At 51.8% G+C, this 19,114-nt stretch overlaps 1 protein-coding gene across 3 annotated transcripts in view; it reads right to left on the reverse strand.

Moving 5' to 3' along the window:
* The window catches only part of ZEB2 (zinc finger E-box binding homeobox 2), a 165,214-nt gene that overhangs the window by 2,765 nt on the left and 143,335 nt on the right, over window positions 1-19,114 (reverse strand). For all 3 annotated transcript variants that reach the window (XM_029072400.2, XM_029072398.2, XM_029072399.2), the window contains exons 8-10: window positions 16,466-18,441; window positions 12,968-13,148; window positions 1-412 (exon numbers count right to left, since the gene is read on the reverse strand). The exon at window positions 1-412 is cut by the window's left edge and continues 2,765 nt beyond it. In XM_029072400.2, coding sequence (XP_028928233.1) covers window positions 1-412; window positions 12,968-13,148; window positions 16,466-18,441 — 2,569 coding nt within the window. The remainder of the gene's footprint in view (window positions 413-12,967; window positions 13,149-16,465; window positions 18,442-19,114) is intronic.

Raw genomic sequence — 19,114 nt, forward strand, 5'->3', positions numbered from 1 at the left:
AATTCCTCCTCGCCATCCCGCCTTCCCAGCTTCCCGTAGCCCTCTTCCGCCTCCTTCTCGTGCTCCTTTTCACTCTCTCCATCCCTGGGCATGCTCTCTCTCTCCTCCGAGTCAGAGTAGCCTTGGGGAGTCACGCTCTGCAGGTACGCTCGGTTCATCAGGAGCTCATTGGGCTCCAGGTGGCCCTTCTCCCGGGCTTCCCGCTCGGCCGCTTCCCGCTCCTCGGCCTCCCGCTTGCAGTAGGAATACCTGTGGTTCATGTGCTGGGAGTAGGACCCGGAATGGGAGAAACGTTTCCCACACTTATCGCACTGATAGGGCTTCTCGCCCGAATGCAGGCGGGAGTGTTCGATCAGGTGGTGCTTGTGTTTGAATGCTTTCTTGCAGATCTGGCATTGGTGCGGTCTCTTTCCTGCAAGGGAGAAGCGAGAGGCTCGGGTGAGGGGGAGCTAAGGGCCAACCTCCGTCTCGACCGTTCGTTCGGACCGTTCGTATCTGTCGGGCGCTTACCGTGTGCAGAGCGCTCTACCGAGCGCTTGGAAAGCACAGTTCGACAGCAGACAGAGACAGTCCCTGCCCACAGTGGGCTCACGGTCTAGAAACGGGCTCCAAGTCTCGCCTCCGGCTGACCGCCCCCCGCCCCGACCCCTGGCCAACGAGAGGCGACTCGTCGTGACGCAGTCTGTTTCTTTCTTACGGGATTCATTAAGCGCTCGCTAGGCGTCAGGCGCTGTACTGAACGCTGGGGTGGACACGAGCTCATCGGAGCGGACGCGGTCTGTGTCGGTCAGTCGGTCGACCGATCGTACTTATCGAGCGCTTACTGAGACCACTGTACTAAGGGCTTGGGAGAGTACGACAGAACGGACGCATTCCCTGACCGCAGCGAGCTTACAGTCTAGAGGGGGAGACAGACATGAATATTCATGGGACTCACAGTCTTAATCACTCCAGAGGTGGGAACCGAGGCTCAGAGAAGGGGAGCGACCTGCTCGAGATCGCGCAGCGGACGAGAGGCAGAGCTAGGATTAGAACCCAGGTCCTTCCGACCCCCAGGCCTCGGGCTCGATCACCCCCCTCCCTGGCTACCCGGGGATCTCGACTGAAACCTGATGGAGACTATCACTCGGCTGATCCATCAGTCAAAAGAATTGGCCGAACGCCTCGTAGGCGGGGAACACTCTACTAAGCGCTTGAGAGAGGACGACGGAGTCGGTAGAAACGATCCCCTCCCTCGAGGACCTTACGTTTTAGCAGCGTACCCACCGGGGGACAATGCAAGGAAATGGGAACTTCCCGTGGCTTCGGCCTCATGATTCTCCAGAAGGACTGGCCAAACGCCGAGCCGGTCTGGACAACCGAACACATCAGCCTGGTCTTTCTTTCCCTCATGCCAAGAATGACTGCTCTGGAGTGGAATCTCCTTGTGGGCAGGGAACGTGGCTTGGGTTTCCGTTGTACTTTCCCAAGAGCTCAGTAAAGTACTCTGTGACCAGCTGCCCGCTAGGATTTAAACTCACTGTAAGCAGGGAACATGTCTACCGACTCTATCTTATTTTATTCTCCCGAGAGCTTAGAACAGTGGGCCTGTACACAGTAAGTGTTCAATAAGTACCACTGATCGATCGGGTGCTACGGAAATACCTTCTTTCTCCTCAGGAGAGACAGCCTCTTCCCTGAAGCGAAAAGCCAACCCTCAGCAAGCCCCTCTGTTCATGTCGTCAGAGGTGGCTGTCACAGACCACGGCGGGATTCGGCGACAGTGTGACTAACAAACCAGCCGCATAGAGGCACATTCTTAATCGATTTCCCCTTATCGGTCTGGGACTGTGCAGGAATCGAAAGTAACGGAGGAGAAACCGGGATCAAAAAGACCACTGTTCTTCAGTTATTTCAATGTCTACCTCCTCCTCTAGGTTGGAAGCTCCTTGTGGGCAGGGAACCCGTCTACCGACTCTGTTGTATCGTCCTCTCCCAAGTGCTTAGTACAGTGCTCTGCACACGGTAAATTCCCAATAAATGCCATCAACTGATCGATGGTAATCAGTGAAATTGTTTCCAAATGGCCCTCCCCTTTCCCACTAGAGTTTTCCAAGAGATGTCAACCGGTTGTTGAGAGCTGAAGCTGTTTGGAGTCTAAAGCCAGTGCCAAGCCTAAACACATCTGGTTGATTCCGGCCCCGAATAGGATCGCCGGAGTGTCTCCTGTACCTTCCATCGCTGTCATCCCGAAAAGTTTCTTTCCAAAATACAACTGACGACCCGCCCCTCCCTAAGCCCCACAAGACAGAACTCGCATCCCTCAACCCGGTACCGAGAACCAGAACCGGCAAAGACCCTTCGTGTGGGTCGAGAGCCTCTATGAACTACAAGTTTCTATCGCGTCCTTGTGGTCTTCTATTTCATCCAATCGAATTAAAACAAACAACGTGAGCGCGATACGGCCCCATTTTCATTTGCTAAGTGTCGCATTATGAGATTAGGAGTCCTTTCTCGACACCGCCGTGATTCAATTTTGCAGCTCGACGTAATATCAATTAGTAATCAAATATCTTTAATAATGTTATTGAACGCCTCTAGGGCACGCAACTATTTTTAAAACGTCGTAGATTGCTGGGGACAACCTCATTAGCGGGCTTAAGTCGTAATGGGATGTCCGCTAGGGTTTTTCTGAGAGGAGAGGTGTCCCAGGAAGAAGTCACACATGTATACGTGCACGCATGTATGTTCGTATACCATTTATTCTCCGTCTTCATCAAACCGCATTCGTACGGGTTGCCTATTTGTCTTGCATTTTCCTCCGGTCCCAGGTACCTGTCAGTTATTTACGTCTCTCTTCCCCCATTAGATTTTCAACTCCTTGAAGGCAGGGAAACGATGGCTTACAGTTCTTTTGCCATCATCTCCCAAGTGCTTAACACTGAGGTCTGCACTCGGCGGACACACGATAGAAAAGCAACGTGGCTCAGTGGAAAGAGCCCGGGCTTGGGAGTCAAGAGGTCATGGGTTCGAATCCCGGCTCCGCCACCTGGCAGCTGGGTGACTGTGGGCAAGTCACTTCACTTCTCTGTGCCTCAGTGACCTCATCTGTTAAATGGGGATTAACTGTGAGCCTCACTTGGGACAACCTGATAACCCTGTATCTACTCCCAACGCTTAGAACAGTGCTCGGCACATAGTAAGCGCTTAACAAATACCAACATTACTAGCATCGATTCACTGATTGATGAAGGCTGTGAGAAGGACCATGAGTTGGAAAGGCAGAGAACTGTATCCTAAGGGCATGAGGGCCGTGGGAAATCAAAAAACCTCCTAACTCCATAGTGGGCTAAGATCGGATGTGAGGGAAAATCAGGAAAACCGCTGGAGGGACAAGCCTCTGGGGAGACGGCTGCCATTCTCGCTGGGACGTCCCCTGGGGTGGGAAAGGAATCCAGCGGGACAAACACCTGGGCCTAGTAGAAAGGCCTAAAGGTAGGAGGACCTGGGCTCTAAGCCCAGCTCTGCAACTTGCCTGCTGTGTGACCTCTTGCAAGTCACTTCTCAGTTCTTCAGTTTTAAAATGGAGATTCAATAACTGCTTTCCCTTCTAATCAGTCAAAATTATTCAGCGCTTCCTTTTTCGTTTTATGGTATTTGTTAAGTGCTTACTGTGCATCAACCCGTTCTAAGCTCTGGAGTTGATAAAAGCTTATCAGGTTGGGCACAGTCCCCGTCCCACACGGGGCTCACAGTTTAAGTAGGAGGGAGTAGGATTTAATCCCCATTTTACAATTGAGAAAACTGCAGCACGGAGAAGTGAAATGACCTGCCCAGAGTCACACAGCAACCAAATGGCAGAGCTAAGATTAGGACCCTTGATTCTATTCATATCCCCTTGATTCTATTTATTGCTATCGCTCTTGTCCGTCCGTCTCCCCCGATTAGACCGTAAGCCCGTCAGAGGGCAGGGACCGTCTCTATCTGTTACCGATTTGTACATTCCAAGCGCTTAGTACAGTGCTCTGCACATAGTAAGCGTTCAATAAATACTATTGAATGAATGAATGAATGAATGACCCAGGTCCTCTGACTCCCAGGTCCGTACTCTTTCCAATAGGCCGTGTTACTCGCTGTGTGCAGAGCACTGAAATAAGCGCTTGGGAAAGTACAATAGCACAGTATAACTGAGTTGGTAGACACATTCCCGGCCCATGATTTATGCTTAGATTGTCAGCCCCGTGTGGGTCAGGCAGGGATTGGGTTAATGATAGAGTTACTAATAATAATCGGGTTAGTAATTCAATCATTTTTATTGAGCATTTACAGGGTGCACAGCATCGGACTAAGTGCTCGGGAGAGCCCCGCTTGATGATTTTCATTTACCCCAGCTCTCAGTACAGTTCTTGGCCCCTAGTAAGGACTTCAAAAACATCTTTCTTCTTATTTTTATGAGGAGGTGGAAGGTGGAGGATACTTTAAGGAGACGTAAAGACTTGGCATCCCCTTTTGAGCTCATCTCCCGAGACCTCAGCTCGGGTGTGCCACGGTGGGAACCGTGACAGGGAGAGTAATGTCTTAAGGAAACGATAAGAGCGGCTCATCAGATCTGTGGTTGTAGCTGGGCCTCTGACCCGCGGAAGATACAACCGAATAACGGCGCTGGAACTCGGGCGCCTCACGGGGAGAGGAAGAGATTAGACTCCACACGAACTCAAGGGTTTTCCTGGCCTCAAGCTAGAGGAGATAGGAGACGGGCCAGCTCCAGGCAACATTTGAACATGCATTTTAAGGTCTATCTCCCCCTCTACTAATAATGTTGGTATCTGCTAAGCGCTTACTCTGTGCAGGGCACCCTTCGAAGCGCCGGGGTAGATACAGGGTCATCACGTTGTCCCGCGTGAGGCTCGCGGTCTTAATCCCCGTTTTACAGATGAGGGAACTGAGGCAAAGAGAAGTGAAGTGACTGGCCGACGGTCGCCCAGCTGACAAGTGGCAGAGCTGGAATTCGAACTCATGACCTCTGACTCCCAAGCCCGTGCTCTTTCCACTGAGCCACGCTGCTTCTCTAAGATCGCGAGCTCGTTCTGGGAAGGGAAACTGGCTACCAATTCTGTTTTATCGTACTCTTCCAAGCACCCGGTACAGTGTTCTGCCGGACAATGACTCTTCCCCCGCTTCCAAGCCTTATTGAAGGCCCATCTCCTCCAAGAGGCCTTCCCAGACTAAGCCCCTCTTTTCCTCATCTCCCACTCCCTCCTGGGTCACCCTGACCTGCTCTTCCCCGCCCCCCAGCCCCACGGCACTTATGTATATATCGATAATTTTATCTATTTGTACTGATGTCTGTTTTCCCCCGCTCTAGACTGTGAGCTCGTGTGAGCAGGGAATATCACCGTTTATTGTTCTATTGTACTTTCCCGAGTGCTTAGTACAGTGCTCTGCACACAGTAAGCGCTTAATGAATACGCTCGAATGAATGAATGAATGTTCTGCGCACAGAAAGCGCTCAGTAAATACCACAATGATTGATTGATTCTCCATCTCTTTCCTTCCAGGATTCTCAGTGATCTAATGCTCACAGATATGCACGGCCATTGAAGAATTTACACGATCCGATCCTTTGGACCGTAATTAGCTTGCAGACCTTCACACCAAACTTAGGTACAACAGCCCCCTTCCCCCCCCCCCCGACCTATTTCCGATTCAGTTTTTCCAGTGACAAATATCATTACCCTGTTCTACATCATCATGGTGTGATAAGTGGCTATTTCCATATTAATGAGTATACGTTTTAAGAATTATTCCATGAGAAATCGGGCACCTGTGCAATAGATTTTTCAAAGAGCCCATTATTTCTATGTACTATTAATGGATGGCAATCCCCTGGAAATTAAATTCAAAAAATAAACTTGTGTTGGGGTAATAAAAGTACAGAATTAATTCTCTATTGGTTTGACTGAAATTCTGGAGGATCTGTTTGACTTGCATTAAAAGAAACAGCATGGCCTAGGGGACAGAGCACCGGACTGGGATTCAGATGGACCTGGGTTCTAGTCCCGGTTCCGACGCATGTTTGCCGTGAGGCCTCGGACGAGTCACTTCACTTCTCTGTGTCTCGGTTACTTCACCTGTAAAATGGGCATTAAGACTGTGAGCCCCACGAGGGACATGGACTGTGTCCAACCTGATCACCTTGTATCTACCACAGCACTTAGAACAGTGCCTGGCACGCAGTAAGCGTTTAACAAATACAATGAAGACGTTTTTTAAAAAAAGAAAAAGAGAGAAGACCTTTTCACAGGATCGTAGAGAAATCCCCTAGGATTAGAGTACACCAAGGCTCACTTTTCTCTCATCTCTCCTGGATTAGTAGTAATAGTATTTATCAAGTGCTTAACGGTGTGCAAAACACTGTACTAAGTGCTGGGAAAAGAATACCCGGGTGGAAATTAGACATGGTCTCTCTCTTTCTATTCTTCCTGTACTCTGTACTCCAACCCTCTCCAAAAACTTCGTTTTTTTAGATTTTATCTGTAAAGTGTTTTCTCTGTGCCAAGCCCTATATTAAGCACTGGGGAAGAGGCAAGATAATCAGGTCGGACACAGTCCCTGACCCACATGAGGCTCACAGATATCGAATCCACATTTTACAGATGAGAAAACGGGCACAGGGAAGTGAAGCGAAGCGACTTGCCCAAGGTCACACAGCTGGCGAGTGGCAGAGCGGGATTAGAACCCAGGTCATCTGATTCCCGGGGCCGTGCTTTTTCCACTAGGCTCTGCTGCTTCCCTATTGATAGGTGAAATGGGTTACGCCCGGTCATGTATAGACTGTAAGCCCAGTATGGGCAGGGATTGTCTCTCTTTACTGCTGAATTGTACATTCAGCACTACTTAGTGCTTAGTACAGTGCTCTGCACACAGTGAGCGCTCTATAAATACTTTCGAATGAACTGAATGAATAGTCTCTAGATTGTAAGCATCTACATATACTTATGTAGATTCTCTGTCTTCTACCTCTATACTACTCTCCCAAGCACTCAGTACAGAGCTCTGCACTTAGTAGACGCTCGCTAACTAGCATTTATTGCTTGATTTTCACCCTCCCGAGGCCACGTTCCAAGTCTTTTTCATCACAGTGCTCCCTCTAGAATCAGAAAACTTGGCTGGAAGCGAGGACAGCCTGTGTTATGGACAGGCAGACCGACTCCAGAGAAGTTGGCTGATTCCCCAGGACCCATCTGCGATAACTTAAAGGTCTCTTCGGGGTGGGAATCTGAAATAAAATAGGGGGAAATTACTCCTCCGTACTCTGTGGGGTATCTTCTTTTTAAACAAAAGCAAGCAATTAATCAGTAGTATTTATTGAGACCGTACTGGGTGCAGAGCACAGTACTAAGCAGCGCTTTGGGACATTTCAGTAGAATTAGAAGAGACAATCCCTGCTCTCAAGGAGCTTACGGTCTAGTGGCGAATCAGTAGCTATATGTGATATAGCTAAATTTTGGAGGAAGAGACATTTTCATAGGTTGGAGAGACAGGACAGAAGAAACGCCAAGCTTCAACACCCTCCTAGAAATCTACTTGGGGCTTAGTGTGAAGCTGAAAATCCAGAGAGAATAATGGGCCCTTAACGATCCAGGTGGGTTCCCTGTACCGACAACACACGAAAGACGGCATTTAACGAGGGGGCGATGATGTAATTTGCGACTTGGGTTCCCGATTTCCCTCGTAGCAGTTGGAGAATACAAGTTAAACTAAGAACTGAGTTAAAGATTGGTCTCGTGCAACTAACACAGTTCTTTCAATATTCTAGATTTGTCATCCAGTCAGAAATCAGGACATTTTCGAATCTTGTTACGGGCAGGGAACCCGTCTGCCAATTATACCGTATTGTACTCTTCTAAGTGCTCGATATGGTGCTCTGCACATAATACCGTTGACTGATAGTGCAGCTCTAGACGGACACATCTAGAAAGTCTGGAAATGCTTGGTGAGGTTAAGATGGTAACTGCACGAGAGATTTACTGAGATAATTCTGCAACATAGGGAGCTATGTTGTCCCAGGTTCTCCCAAAATATACGCGGTTCTCAATTATCTAAACAATTCAAACTTCCATGTGGGTTTTGTTTCTGTTTTGTTTTTTTGCTTCAACTATCCAAACAATAGTTTGGAGCTCCATTTGCCAGATCATTACAAATGTAGACTCATTGATCATTCATAATAATCGAATAATAATAGTACTTGTTTAGCACTTACTATGTGCCAAACAGTGTTCTAAGCACCGGGGATAGATACAAGTTAATCAACTAACCTCAACAGGAACATGGAAATGCACAGTTTGAGAGACCCAAATCAGGATTTTGAGTGAGATTCCTGTTTGCCCTTCTTGAGTTCTTTGTGCAGGGATCTGTCTTCTAACTGGTGGATTCTCCCAAGCACTCGCCCCAGAGGTGCTCAATAAACATTATTAATTGATTATTCTCTTCTCCCCCAGGAAAGAAAAATAAACTCGACCAGTGGATTGCAAACTTTTAGGGATTAAATTTGACCATGATGCGTGGAAAAATGGTACATGCTCTATGTTGTAAGGAAGATTCCAGAGGAACAGTCTCTAGACTGTAAGTTCCATGTGGGCAGGGAATGTCTCTGTTTATTCTTGTATTGTCCCCTCCCAAGCTTTTAGTCCAGTGCTCTGCACACAGTAAACACTCAGGGAATACGACTGAATGAATGAACTCACAGACTGTAGAGCAAACACCTAAAATGAGTGTGTCTTCCAACTATCAGTTAGACTGCAAGCTCCCTGTAGAAAGGGAACATGTCTACCGATTATATTATACACTTCCAAGTCCTTAGTATAGTAAGGGCACACAGTAAGCACTCAGTAAATAAAATTAATGATGAGGATGAACTCTGTTTTACTGTATTCTCTCCCGTGCTTTAGTACAGTGCTCCGCACACATTAAGGGCTCAGTAAGACTGATTAGCCACCACACCAGTGACATCACCACTCCGTAGCCCTACGTGCTTTTAAAAGTACATTTATCCTGGCTCTGCCACTTGTCTGCTGTGTGATCTTGGCCAAGTCACTTCACTTCTCTGTACCTCAGTTCCCTCAACTGCCAAGTGGGATTTAGTACCCGTTTCTCCTTCCTACCAAGTCTGCGAGCCCCATGCGGGCCAGGGACTGTATCCGGCCGCATCAACTTGTATTTACCCTAGCGTTTAGAACGGTGTTTGACACAAAGCAAGCGCTTAACAGATACCGTTAAAAATCCTGCTTACACTACCATGGCGCGGACCCGGAGTCTCAGTTCTGTACAGCTCCTCTATTCTTTGCAACACAAGCTCTAAGCAAATCTAAATCAGAAGGAAATCGGCTAGAAGGAGCGGTCTCTGTGGAGTGTGAGTCTCAGCCCCAGAATTACAATTTCTAGGCTAAAGCCACACTTCAAAGTGGCCGTGCTCGGCCAATCCGAGTCTTCTGGGAAAAAAGAAATTAAACGGGTCCAAGACGAAAGGGTAACAAGACCCAAGAATGAAAATTGTAATTTCTTCCTCCTCACTTCCCCTTAAACTGCCTTGTAGAAGCAGGATGTTCTACCACGAAGGTTTCTTGGACTTGGGCCCAGAAATCAATGAAAACTCCCAAATACTAAACCAAAGGGCGACTTGATCTGCGAGCCCAACTTAATCATTCTCACCCTAGGACTAGCAATTTCAATCCTGAGATTCCATCAATATACCTTTCTTTTTTTTGAGAACCTCATTTCCAGGAAAATCATTTCATAAAGACAACCATGGGTCTTTGATCTCCAATTTGAAAAATGGAAGCCTGGGCCAGATGGCCCATCTATCGCGGTGATTGAAAACTCTGCAGAGATTGTTTTCGTTCAGGCTGACGTGCTATAGCGTTGGAGTGCCCGAGATCAACGATCGACCCACCCAGAGACTCTCCCGTCATCGGATCGGCAAAGCCCATTTAATAAACATTTTTCAGCTTCGTGACGGGTGAGGACCTAAGATGAGAAAGCCTGAAGATCTAGATGAAGGGGATGCGTATCCTAAAACTGTGCTCAGTAGGTTCTCGGGCAGGTGATCGAGCCTGTGAAATTGTTGACGTCAGCTCAACGGACGATCGGTCAAGAGGCCGAAAAGTTCACCCTGAAAAGTTGCCAAGCACGATGTCGACCAGAGGGTAAGCGTCTAGAGATGGGATTGGTTTGCTAAGTGTCCTGTTGCTAGGCGACACCATTTCCAGGCAGCCAGTCTTCTCCTTTCTTAAAGGGCCGGCTTGGTCCGGGGTGGGTGGGTGTTGGGCGGGGGGGGGGGGGGGGGTTCATTTTTCTAATGCATTTGTATAATTTGCAATAATAATCACGGGTTTCGAACTCTCACCCGTTGCCCCTCAACCTAATAAACCCAACTGGGTGAGAGCCAACTGTGGTCTGTGATCTCACTCAGTATGGAAGCCGGCTCCTAACCAAGACCTTGACGGCAGTACTCGAGTCAACTCTACTGATAGAAGACGGCAGTCGTCAAATGATCCAGACAGCGCCGTCTCTACCGAATCGAAGGCGTGCTCCAAACGATGCAACCTGGAGACCGTTTTGCACCATGGAGCGTGATTAGAATCGATCGATCGGTGGTATTTATTGAATCCTTACCCTGTGCAGAGCACCGTACCGAGCGCTTGGGAAAGGACATTACAACAGAGTTAGTAGACACGTTTATATGAATTATAATCTCATAGGCTATAAGAATTCAATCGAAGAACTTCCTAATCCCCTGTGAATTTGAACCTTCATTTAGGTGACCCCGCCACTTGTCTGCTGTGTGACCTTGGGCAAATCAGTTTACTTCTCTATTCCTCAGTTCCCTCATCTGCAAAACGGGGGTTCGATACCTGTTCTCCCTCCTACTTAGACTGGGCGTCCCATGCGGGACTTGACTATCTTGTATATACCCCGGTGCTTAATGTAGTGCTGGGCACAGAGTAAGAGCTTAACAGATACCACAATCATTATTCTTATTAAGAGCCCTCATGAAAGAGAAATTGTCCCAGAATAGAGGGGTTCAGAGAGGTAATCGAGGTCGGGTCCATTCTGAGGAAAAAGCAGTGCATTTTTTTCCTTGCTGAAATGTTCACAGTGCATACAGGGCAACGAGTTGAACTAGCCATATCTTTTCAAATGCAAATCCTACTGCGTCTTTGTGGGAGAAGATGTCAGAAGTGATGATGGTTTGTTAGAGACAAGAAATACGTTTTCCTTTCTCACTCTGAGAGGGTCTGACGCTGGGCCAGACCTTTTTTTTTTTTTTTTTTTAAATGGTTTTTCTTATGTACCGGGCACTGTCCTAAGTGCTGGGGGTAGATACAAGCTAATCAGAACGGAAACAGTCCACGTCCCACATGGGGCTCACAGTCTTAATCCCCGTTTTACAGATGAGGTAACTGAGAGGTCCAGGGAAGTGAAGTGACTTGCCCCAGGTCTCACAGCAGATGAAGCGGTGGAGCCGGGACTAGAAGCTAGGTCTTCTCGATTCCCGGTCCTCTGCTCTATCCACCGTGCCACGCTGCTTCTCTGAGGGTGAACCAAGGGGAGTTGGTCTTTACTGACTCTCCCCGCCCGATCTCTGGGCTTACAAATGGCACGTTGAACTCGGTTCCCTAGTTAGGACTCGGAGCGGCCAGTGTTTCCGAAGGCACCGGGCCTGGCGACCCCTGGGGCCCACGGGGCAGAGGGACGAGATGGCTTCTCCGGCTCCTCGCCCTCAGAGGAGCCTCCCCCCTGCCCTGTCGGGGTAAACCGAGGCTGAGTCCCATTGGCCTTCGTTAGCGGCCATTATCCCCGAGTGTATGTCCCCCCGTGGGAGTCCCCTTGCGGCCCGCCCCCACCTCCGCCTCCCCACCCCAAACTGCAGAGGCTGGGTCGTCTCAGTCAGCCTAACACCGCACGGCATGGGGCGGGGGTGTAGGTTAATGAGGCTGTATTGAGTGCCTTGGCGGTCACTCAGTCGGCATGGACTAGCGGCAAGAGCACGGGCTTGGGAGTCAGAGGACGGGGGCTCAAATCCCCCGATTAGACCGTGAGCCCGTCAGAGGGCAGGGACCGTCTCTATCCGTTGCCGACTTGTTCGTTCCAAGCGCTTAGTACAGTGCTCTGCACATAGTGAGCGCTCAATAAATACCATCGAATGAATGAACGAACGAATAATCCTGGGCCCTCCACTCATCTGCTGTCTCTGGGCCTCAGTTTCCTCATCTTGAAAACGGGGATCAATATCCCTATCTCTTCCCACTTGACGGGAATGTCGGGAGGACACAGCTGATGCGATAGAGCTTCAGAAAATGGAAGTGCTCCCTCGTTATTCCTACCGAGACCTCCCCAGTACCCAACCTGGACCCAGATCATTTCCTGAGTGATCTACAGCGCTAATATCACTACCGATGATAATAATAAAATAATGTTTTCTGTTAAGCGCTTACTACAAGCCAAACACTGAGCTAACCACTAGATGCCAGCTTGGACACAGTCCCCGTCTCACACTGGGCTCACGGTTTATGTCGGGGTAATACAGGGATTTAATTCCCATTTTACAAGTGAGAGAACTGAGGCACAGAGAAGTGAAGTGATCTGCCCAAGGTCCCACAGCCGGCACAGGGCGGAGCCGGGAATAGAAACCGGGTCCTCTCCGGGGAGGTCTCTGACCTTTCTGATGGATTCAGTTTCCGGAGGAACTCCGAAGATACTCCGACAGACACCCACCCTTCCCTAGCCCCCACCCCCCACGAACCGGTAAACGGGCGGAGGAGAAAACGTCCTACTAAGCTAGGAGCCGAGCAAGCGACGTCGTTTCTTCCCCGTTGAAACCGCCGACGTGTGTTCTGTCTTCTGTCGCACAAGGGTGCCCGCTCCAAGTTGCGAAACGCAGGGGCTCTGGGGGAAGCCTCACCTAGCCAGCCAAAGGCCCGCCTACCTGTGTGTTCGTATTTGTGTCGCAGGAGGGAGCTGCTTTTCTGGAATGTTTTGTCACACAGATCGCAGGCGTACATGCCGCTCTCCGTCTTCTTGATCTTCTTCCGCGACAGGCAGGAGTCGGAGTCCGTCAGGTCGTCCAGGCCCGACATGTAGTCTTGCGTTCCATCGAGCAGCTCTCCCTACGATAGGAACGGAGAAGGTCACCCCCCGCAACAGCCTCCCGGCCCCCCGGCCCCATCCGATACCGGAGAACGGGTCCCCCGCCCGTTCCGCAGCGGCTCCACTGTACTGGACTCTCCCGAGTGCTCCGTGCAGTGTTCTGCACCCAGTAAGCGATCGCCTACCGACTGATCGATTGACTGATGGACTGGGCCCCAACCCTCACAACTCCCTGACCCCAAGGATCTCCGGCATCTCCCCGCCACAGGTTTCGCCAATTATTTTGTGTGCGGGACGGGTTTCCTTTTAAAATAGTGATAAAAATAATAATCACGGTATTTGTTAGCCTCTTGCTATATGGCAGGCACTGTCCTTAGCCCTGGGGTAAGTACAAGGTTAGCAGGTCAGGCAGAGAATAATGTTGGCATTTGTTAAGCGCTCACTAGGCGCAGAGCACCGTTCTAAGCGCTGGGGGAGACGCAGGGTCATCGGGTCGTCCCACGTGAGGCTCACGGTCAATCCCCATTTTACAGATGAGGGAACTGAGGCACAGAGAAGTGAAGTGACTCGCCCACAGTCACACAGCTGACAAGTGGCAGAGCCGGCAGTCGAACCCCTGACCTCTGACTCCGAAGCCCGGGCTCTTTCCACTGAGAAGCAGCATGGTGTAGTGGATAGAGCCCCGGACCTGGGAGTCAGAAGGACCCGGGTTCTAATTCCGGCTCTTCCACTCATCGGCCGTGTGACCTTGGGCGAGTCACTTTACTTCTCCGCCCTTCAGTTACCTCATCTGGAAAATGGGGATGGATCCTGTGAGGTGGGACAGGGACTGGGTCCAACCCGATTCGCTTGTATCCGCCCCAGAGCTTAGTACGGTGCCCGGCGCAGAGTAAGCGCTTAACAGATATCGTCGTTATTATTATTATTATTGTTAGGTCAGACACGGTCCCTGTCCCACATGGGGCTCACAAAATTAATTTCTATTTTACAGATGAGGGAACTGAGGCGCAGAGAAGTTAAGTGACTTCCGGGCCCGTGCTCTTTCCGCTAAGCCACACCGCTTCTCTAAATACAGGGCCTCCAACCTCTAAGCCTCCAGACCCAACGGGACGGGGGTCCAGGCCGAACCAAAGGTAGAACAAGAAAAAAAAATCATCTAAACATTCATCTGGAAACAAAAAAATTTCAAAATAGTTCCTGAAAAAAAGCCCCAGTTGGTATCCCCGTTTGTTTGTTTTCTCTGTGCTTAACTTTGGGAATCATCTGCATCGGTAGAACACCATTTTTAATTGAATTTTATATTTAGGTACAAAATGTTATTATTATGCAATCCATTTAAATGTATGTCTCCCCACTGAAGGCCTCAAGCTACATTTTTATATTTAATTTTGTAATTTGAAATAGGGAATATTAATAACACTTTTTTATCAATGTTCTATCTATGTTAAAACAGCCTTCAGCATTAAGCAATAATGAATGTGGATCAGTAAATTATTAAATTTCCTTCTATTTATTTTGTCTTGATCCAAAGGAGTGCAAACTTGCACGATAACACACAATTCCATTTGCTCTCACTCAGGTTTTTTTTTGGGGGGGGGGGGGCTGGGGGGCGGGGGGGATTGGAGGGGAGGGTCTGCGCTTGCACTAATTAATATTAGGGGAGATTAGAGGGGCTTAAACACATCTACAAAGAGGGCAGATGCGCTGGATATTGGGGGGGCCCGGAACAGCTGTCGGAGAGGTGCGCGGTGCTATTTATGCCTCTGGAGTGCAGGCCCGGGAAACCCGGAATGTCAAGCCTTCTCTGATTTTTGCCTTTGAAGCTGTAAAACATTTACCGGTCAGTAAAGTGACAAATGGAGCCGAGTAAGCCACAGGCACCGATGTAAAAACCAACTTTTCCACATCGGCGTCTCCCTCTCCACTAAACTGGGCACATCACGCACGCGTGCGTATGCCAGTGTGTACACACACGCACGAACACGCACGCACACACACTCATCTCTCTTCTTCCCTATTGTGAACATCTGCAAAGGTATGTGACATCTTTGGCACGTCCTCAAGGCCTACCAAATGTTGTGAGCCATCTAAAATCCTAACGGCTGACAAACGCAACGTAAATAAACCCTCTCCCCCACCCCAAAATCGAAGTTAAGCTCTTCCAAATGCGCTTTCATCCGTTCACTCTTTTCCTCCCCCGACGACGTGCTTACAGAGCGGAGGGTCCCGGTGTTACATCCATTTATTTGTTCTAGCCCGCTCACTTTTTCAAGTTCACGTCCAAATAAACGCTGCTATTTTTTGCGTGTCTCTCCCTCCCCTCCCCCAGGCGGGATCCTTTTCCCCAGGGAAGAGAGCAGCTGGGCATTATTGAGCACTTCTCTTCTTGGCCTACTGTACTCTCCCAAGGGCTCGGGACGGGGCTGAGCGCAGAGTAGCTGCTCAGTAAATCCCACCGAGGGACTGCTCGTGAGCTCGTTGAGGACAGGGCTGGTGGCGAATGCGTCTACGGCACTCGCCCAGGCGCTCGGTACAGTGCTCTGCACACCGAAGGCGTTCAGCTCACACCATCTTATCACACCATCATTCCACCTCGAAGGCAAGGGGTTGCCTCCGCTCTTCTGTTTCGCTTGAGGGTATTTGAAATAATAGTAATAATAATAATAATGGTGGCAACAATAATAATAATAATAAGACTGTGGTATCTGCTAAGTGCTTTCCCAGGGGCCACGTACCGCTTGGGGGAGGTACAGGATACTCAGGTTGGACGCAGTCCCCGTCCCACGGGCGCTCACAAGTCTAAACAGGAGGGAGGGGGATTCGATCCCCATTTTACAGGCGAGGGAACCGAGGCCCGGAGAAGTTAGGCGACTCGCCCGAGGTCACGCAGCGGACGGGCGGCGGAGCCGGGATTAGAACCGGCTCCTTCCGGCCCCCAGGCCCGGGCTCCGTCCGCCGGGCCACGCCGCTTCTCACCCGCCGGCCGCTCAGTCGTCGTGACAATGACGCCAGCGACGGTAGCTGTTGGGCGCTCACTACGTGCCGAGCACCGCGCTAAGCCCCGGGGTAGATACGAGGTGATCAGGTCGTCCCGCGTGGGGCTCACGGCCTTCATCCCCATTTTCCAGAGGAGGTTAACTGAGGCCCAGAGCAGCGAAGCGCCTCGCCCAGAGGAGCGGCGGACCCGCGTCCCGCGACTCCCAGGCCCGGGCTCTTGCGGGTCCCCCAGGGGCCGGGATCGCGTCTCTGCCGAGCGGTCTGCGCGGTGCTGCGCACCCCGCGGGCGCCCAAGAGACGGCGTGGCGCCACCCGCCCCGTGCCCGTCCCCGCCGTCTACCTGAAATCCCTGCTTCCGCTGGTACTTCCTCCGCTGCTGCATATCGGCAAAGGTAGCCGCTCCGGCCGGGTAGGTGTAGGCCATGTGGGGCAGGAAGCTCATCTGATCGAGTCCCGGGTAGGGCCTAAGGCCCGGGATACCAGTCTGGACCGGGGGCATGAAGGTGGCCGGGGGGAACGCGCTCTGGGGGGGGAGGGCCGTGTATAAAGGTTTGGCACCGAACGGGTTCAAGTTGAAGACCGGGTTAGCGCTTTTGCTCTCCAGGCTGTTGGAGTTGGAAAACTCCTTCTTGATAAAAGTCAAGTTCAGGGGCTCGTCCGAGTTCTCGGACGAGGAGGAGATGCTGTGGTGGTCTAAGCTGATGCTGTTGGCTTTCGTTTTGTTCTTCGTGGCGATGACGCTCTTGGGCTCCTTCATCTGTTTTGGTAACGACAAGTCTAGAGGTTCCGCCTGCAGCTCCTCCGAGGAGAAGCTGTTTGGAGTGTAAGAGCTACTGTGGGAGGTTTTCGAAGAGGTGGAGGAAAGATTCAGAGGGGAGGGGGTGTTGCTTCTGGAATGGTCCAACTTCTCGCCGGGGGGTTTGGCGGTGGCAAAGTGAGGAGGTTTGGTTAGCCTGAGAGGGGTGTCGCAGCGAGCCACGCTGTTGTGGAGCTCGGCCCCCGAGGCCGAGGCCCCCGGGTCCACGGGCTTGACCGGCGACCGGGCGGCCAGAGGGTCCTTGGCGGGGGCGCCCGGGGCCGCCGGGGCCGCCTTGGGGCCGGGCCGGTCCAGGGAGGGCGACCTGGAATTGGAGTACTGGTAGACCTTCCGCTGCTCGAACCACTCCTTGACGAATTCCTGAGGGAGGCCGACGGCGATGGAGATTTTCAGTAGTTCGTCGGAATTGGGCTCCATGTTCATCGCGTAGTAGGCTTTCAGTACAGACATGTGGTCCTTGTAGGGGTTCAGGGGGCCGGTCAGCCCTTTCTCGGAAAGGACCGACGAGAGGAGGAGGGTCTTGTTGTCCACGAAGACGCCGGCTTTGCTGGGGACCAGGTTCTCGTGGGGCTGGAGGACGGCCTTGATCTCTTCGTTCATCTTACACAGGTAGCGCTCGTGCTGGTGCAGGGGGATGGGGCCGGGGAAGCTCTCCTTGCAGAACTGGCAGGAGAACGGCGTGGCGATGCTGTGGCTCTCGATCATCTTGTCCTCCGTGACCAGGTCCATGAGGGTGCGCAGCTTCTCCTTCTTCAGGCTGCCGAGCTGCCGCCTCGAGTCCGTCGTCAGGCTCTGGAGGCAGGCCTTGGCTTCGTTGACCTTCTCGAGCGTGTAGTCGATGATGCTCTTGGTGGCCCCGTTGTGGCTGACCACCGGCAGGCCCACGGGCGGGATCCCGGGGGAGGTGACCCCCGGCTCCTCGCCCGGCGGGCACGGCTCCTTCAGGTGGTAGCCCTTGAGCTTGGAGATCTCCTCCGCCTTGCAGTCCATCTTCTGCCGGGACACCGTGTTGTCCACGATCTGGAGGACCTTCTGCACCTCGCTCAGGTTGCTGCCCACGGCCGGGAAGCCCAGGAGCGGGGCTTCCATCCCCACCCCCAAGTGCTGCAGGGGGCTCTGAGCGGACGGGTGGACGCTCAGCGGGCTGGTGGCCCCCAGCCCCCCGTTCATGAAGGGGCTGGCCCCGCTGAACCCCTGGGCGGCCATGAAGACCTTGTAGTCGTTGAAATCCAGCGGCTCCGTCTTGATTTTCAGGAGGCCCGTCTGCTCGGACACGCTGAGGGGCTTGCCGTTCTCCAGCTTGCTCCTCAGCTGCGTGATGGCCGAATTCGTGGGCGAGGAAGAAACGGAGTTGGGGGAGGAACCCGTCTTGATGTTGTTTCTCATCCGGCCGTTCACGGAGATCAGACCGATGCATTTCTTGCTGCTGATGTGCGAGCTGTAGGAGCCCGAGTGGGAGAAGCGCTTCTTGCAGTTGGGGCACTCGTAGGGTTTCTCGCCTGGAACGACAAGAGGAACGGACACCGCGTCACCGTCCGCGAGGTCCCGGGAGGGCGGGCGAGAGGACGGGACGGCCGCCCGGGCGGAGGAAGGGGAGCCGCTAAGGTCGTCGTGGGCAAGGGAGCGGGTCTGTCTCTCGCTCTAGCGTACTCCCCCGAGCGCTCTGCAAATACGGCTGACTGAATGAATCAGCATAATAACAATGATAATAGCTGCAGTTAAGCGCTTACTATGTGCCGGGCACTGTACTAAGCGCTGGGGTGGATGCGAGCAAAGCGGATGGGACGCGGTCTCTGTCCCGCGTGGAGCTCACAGTCCCGATCCCCGTTTTACAGGGGAGACAGCTGAGGCGCGGAGAAGTGAAGTGACTGGCCCAAGGTCACACAGCAGACAAGTGGAAGGGCGGGGATTAGAGCCCGTGACCTTCTGACTCCCGGGTCCGAGCTCTATCCGCTAGGAGGGGCGGCATGTTCCGGCGGGTAGAGGACAGGCCTGGGAGTCAGAAGGAGCTGGGTCCTCGCCCCGGCTCCGCCACTTGCCTGCTCCCGCAACCTCGGCCAAGCCACTTGGCTTCTCTGGGCCTCGGTTCCCTCATCTGTAAAAGGGGAATTAAGACTGGGAGCCCGTACGGGACCGGGACCGCGACCAACCTGATTACATCTACCCTACCGC

This window comes from Ornithorhynchus anatinus, chromosome 9 (genome assembly GCF_004115215.2).
Source record: "Ornithorhynchus anatinus isolate Pmale09 chromosome 9, mOrnAna1.pri.v4, whole genome shotgun sequence".
Classification (NCBI taxonomy): domain Eukaryota; kingdom Metazoa; phylum Chordata; class Mammalia; order Monotremata; family Ornithorhynchidae; genus Ornithorhynchus; species Ornithorhynchus anatinus.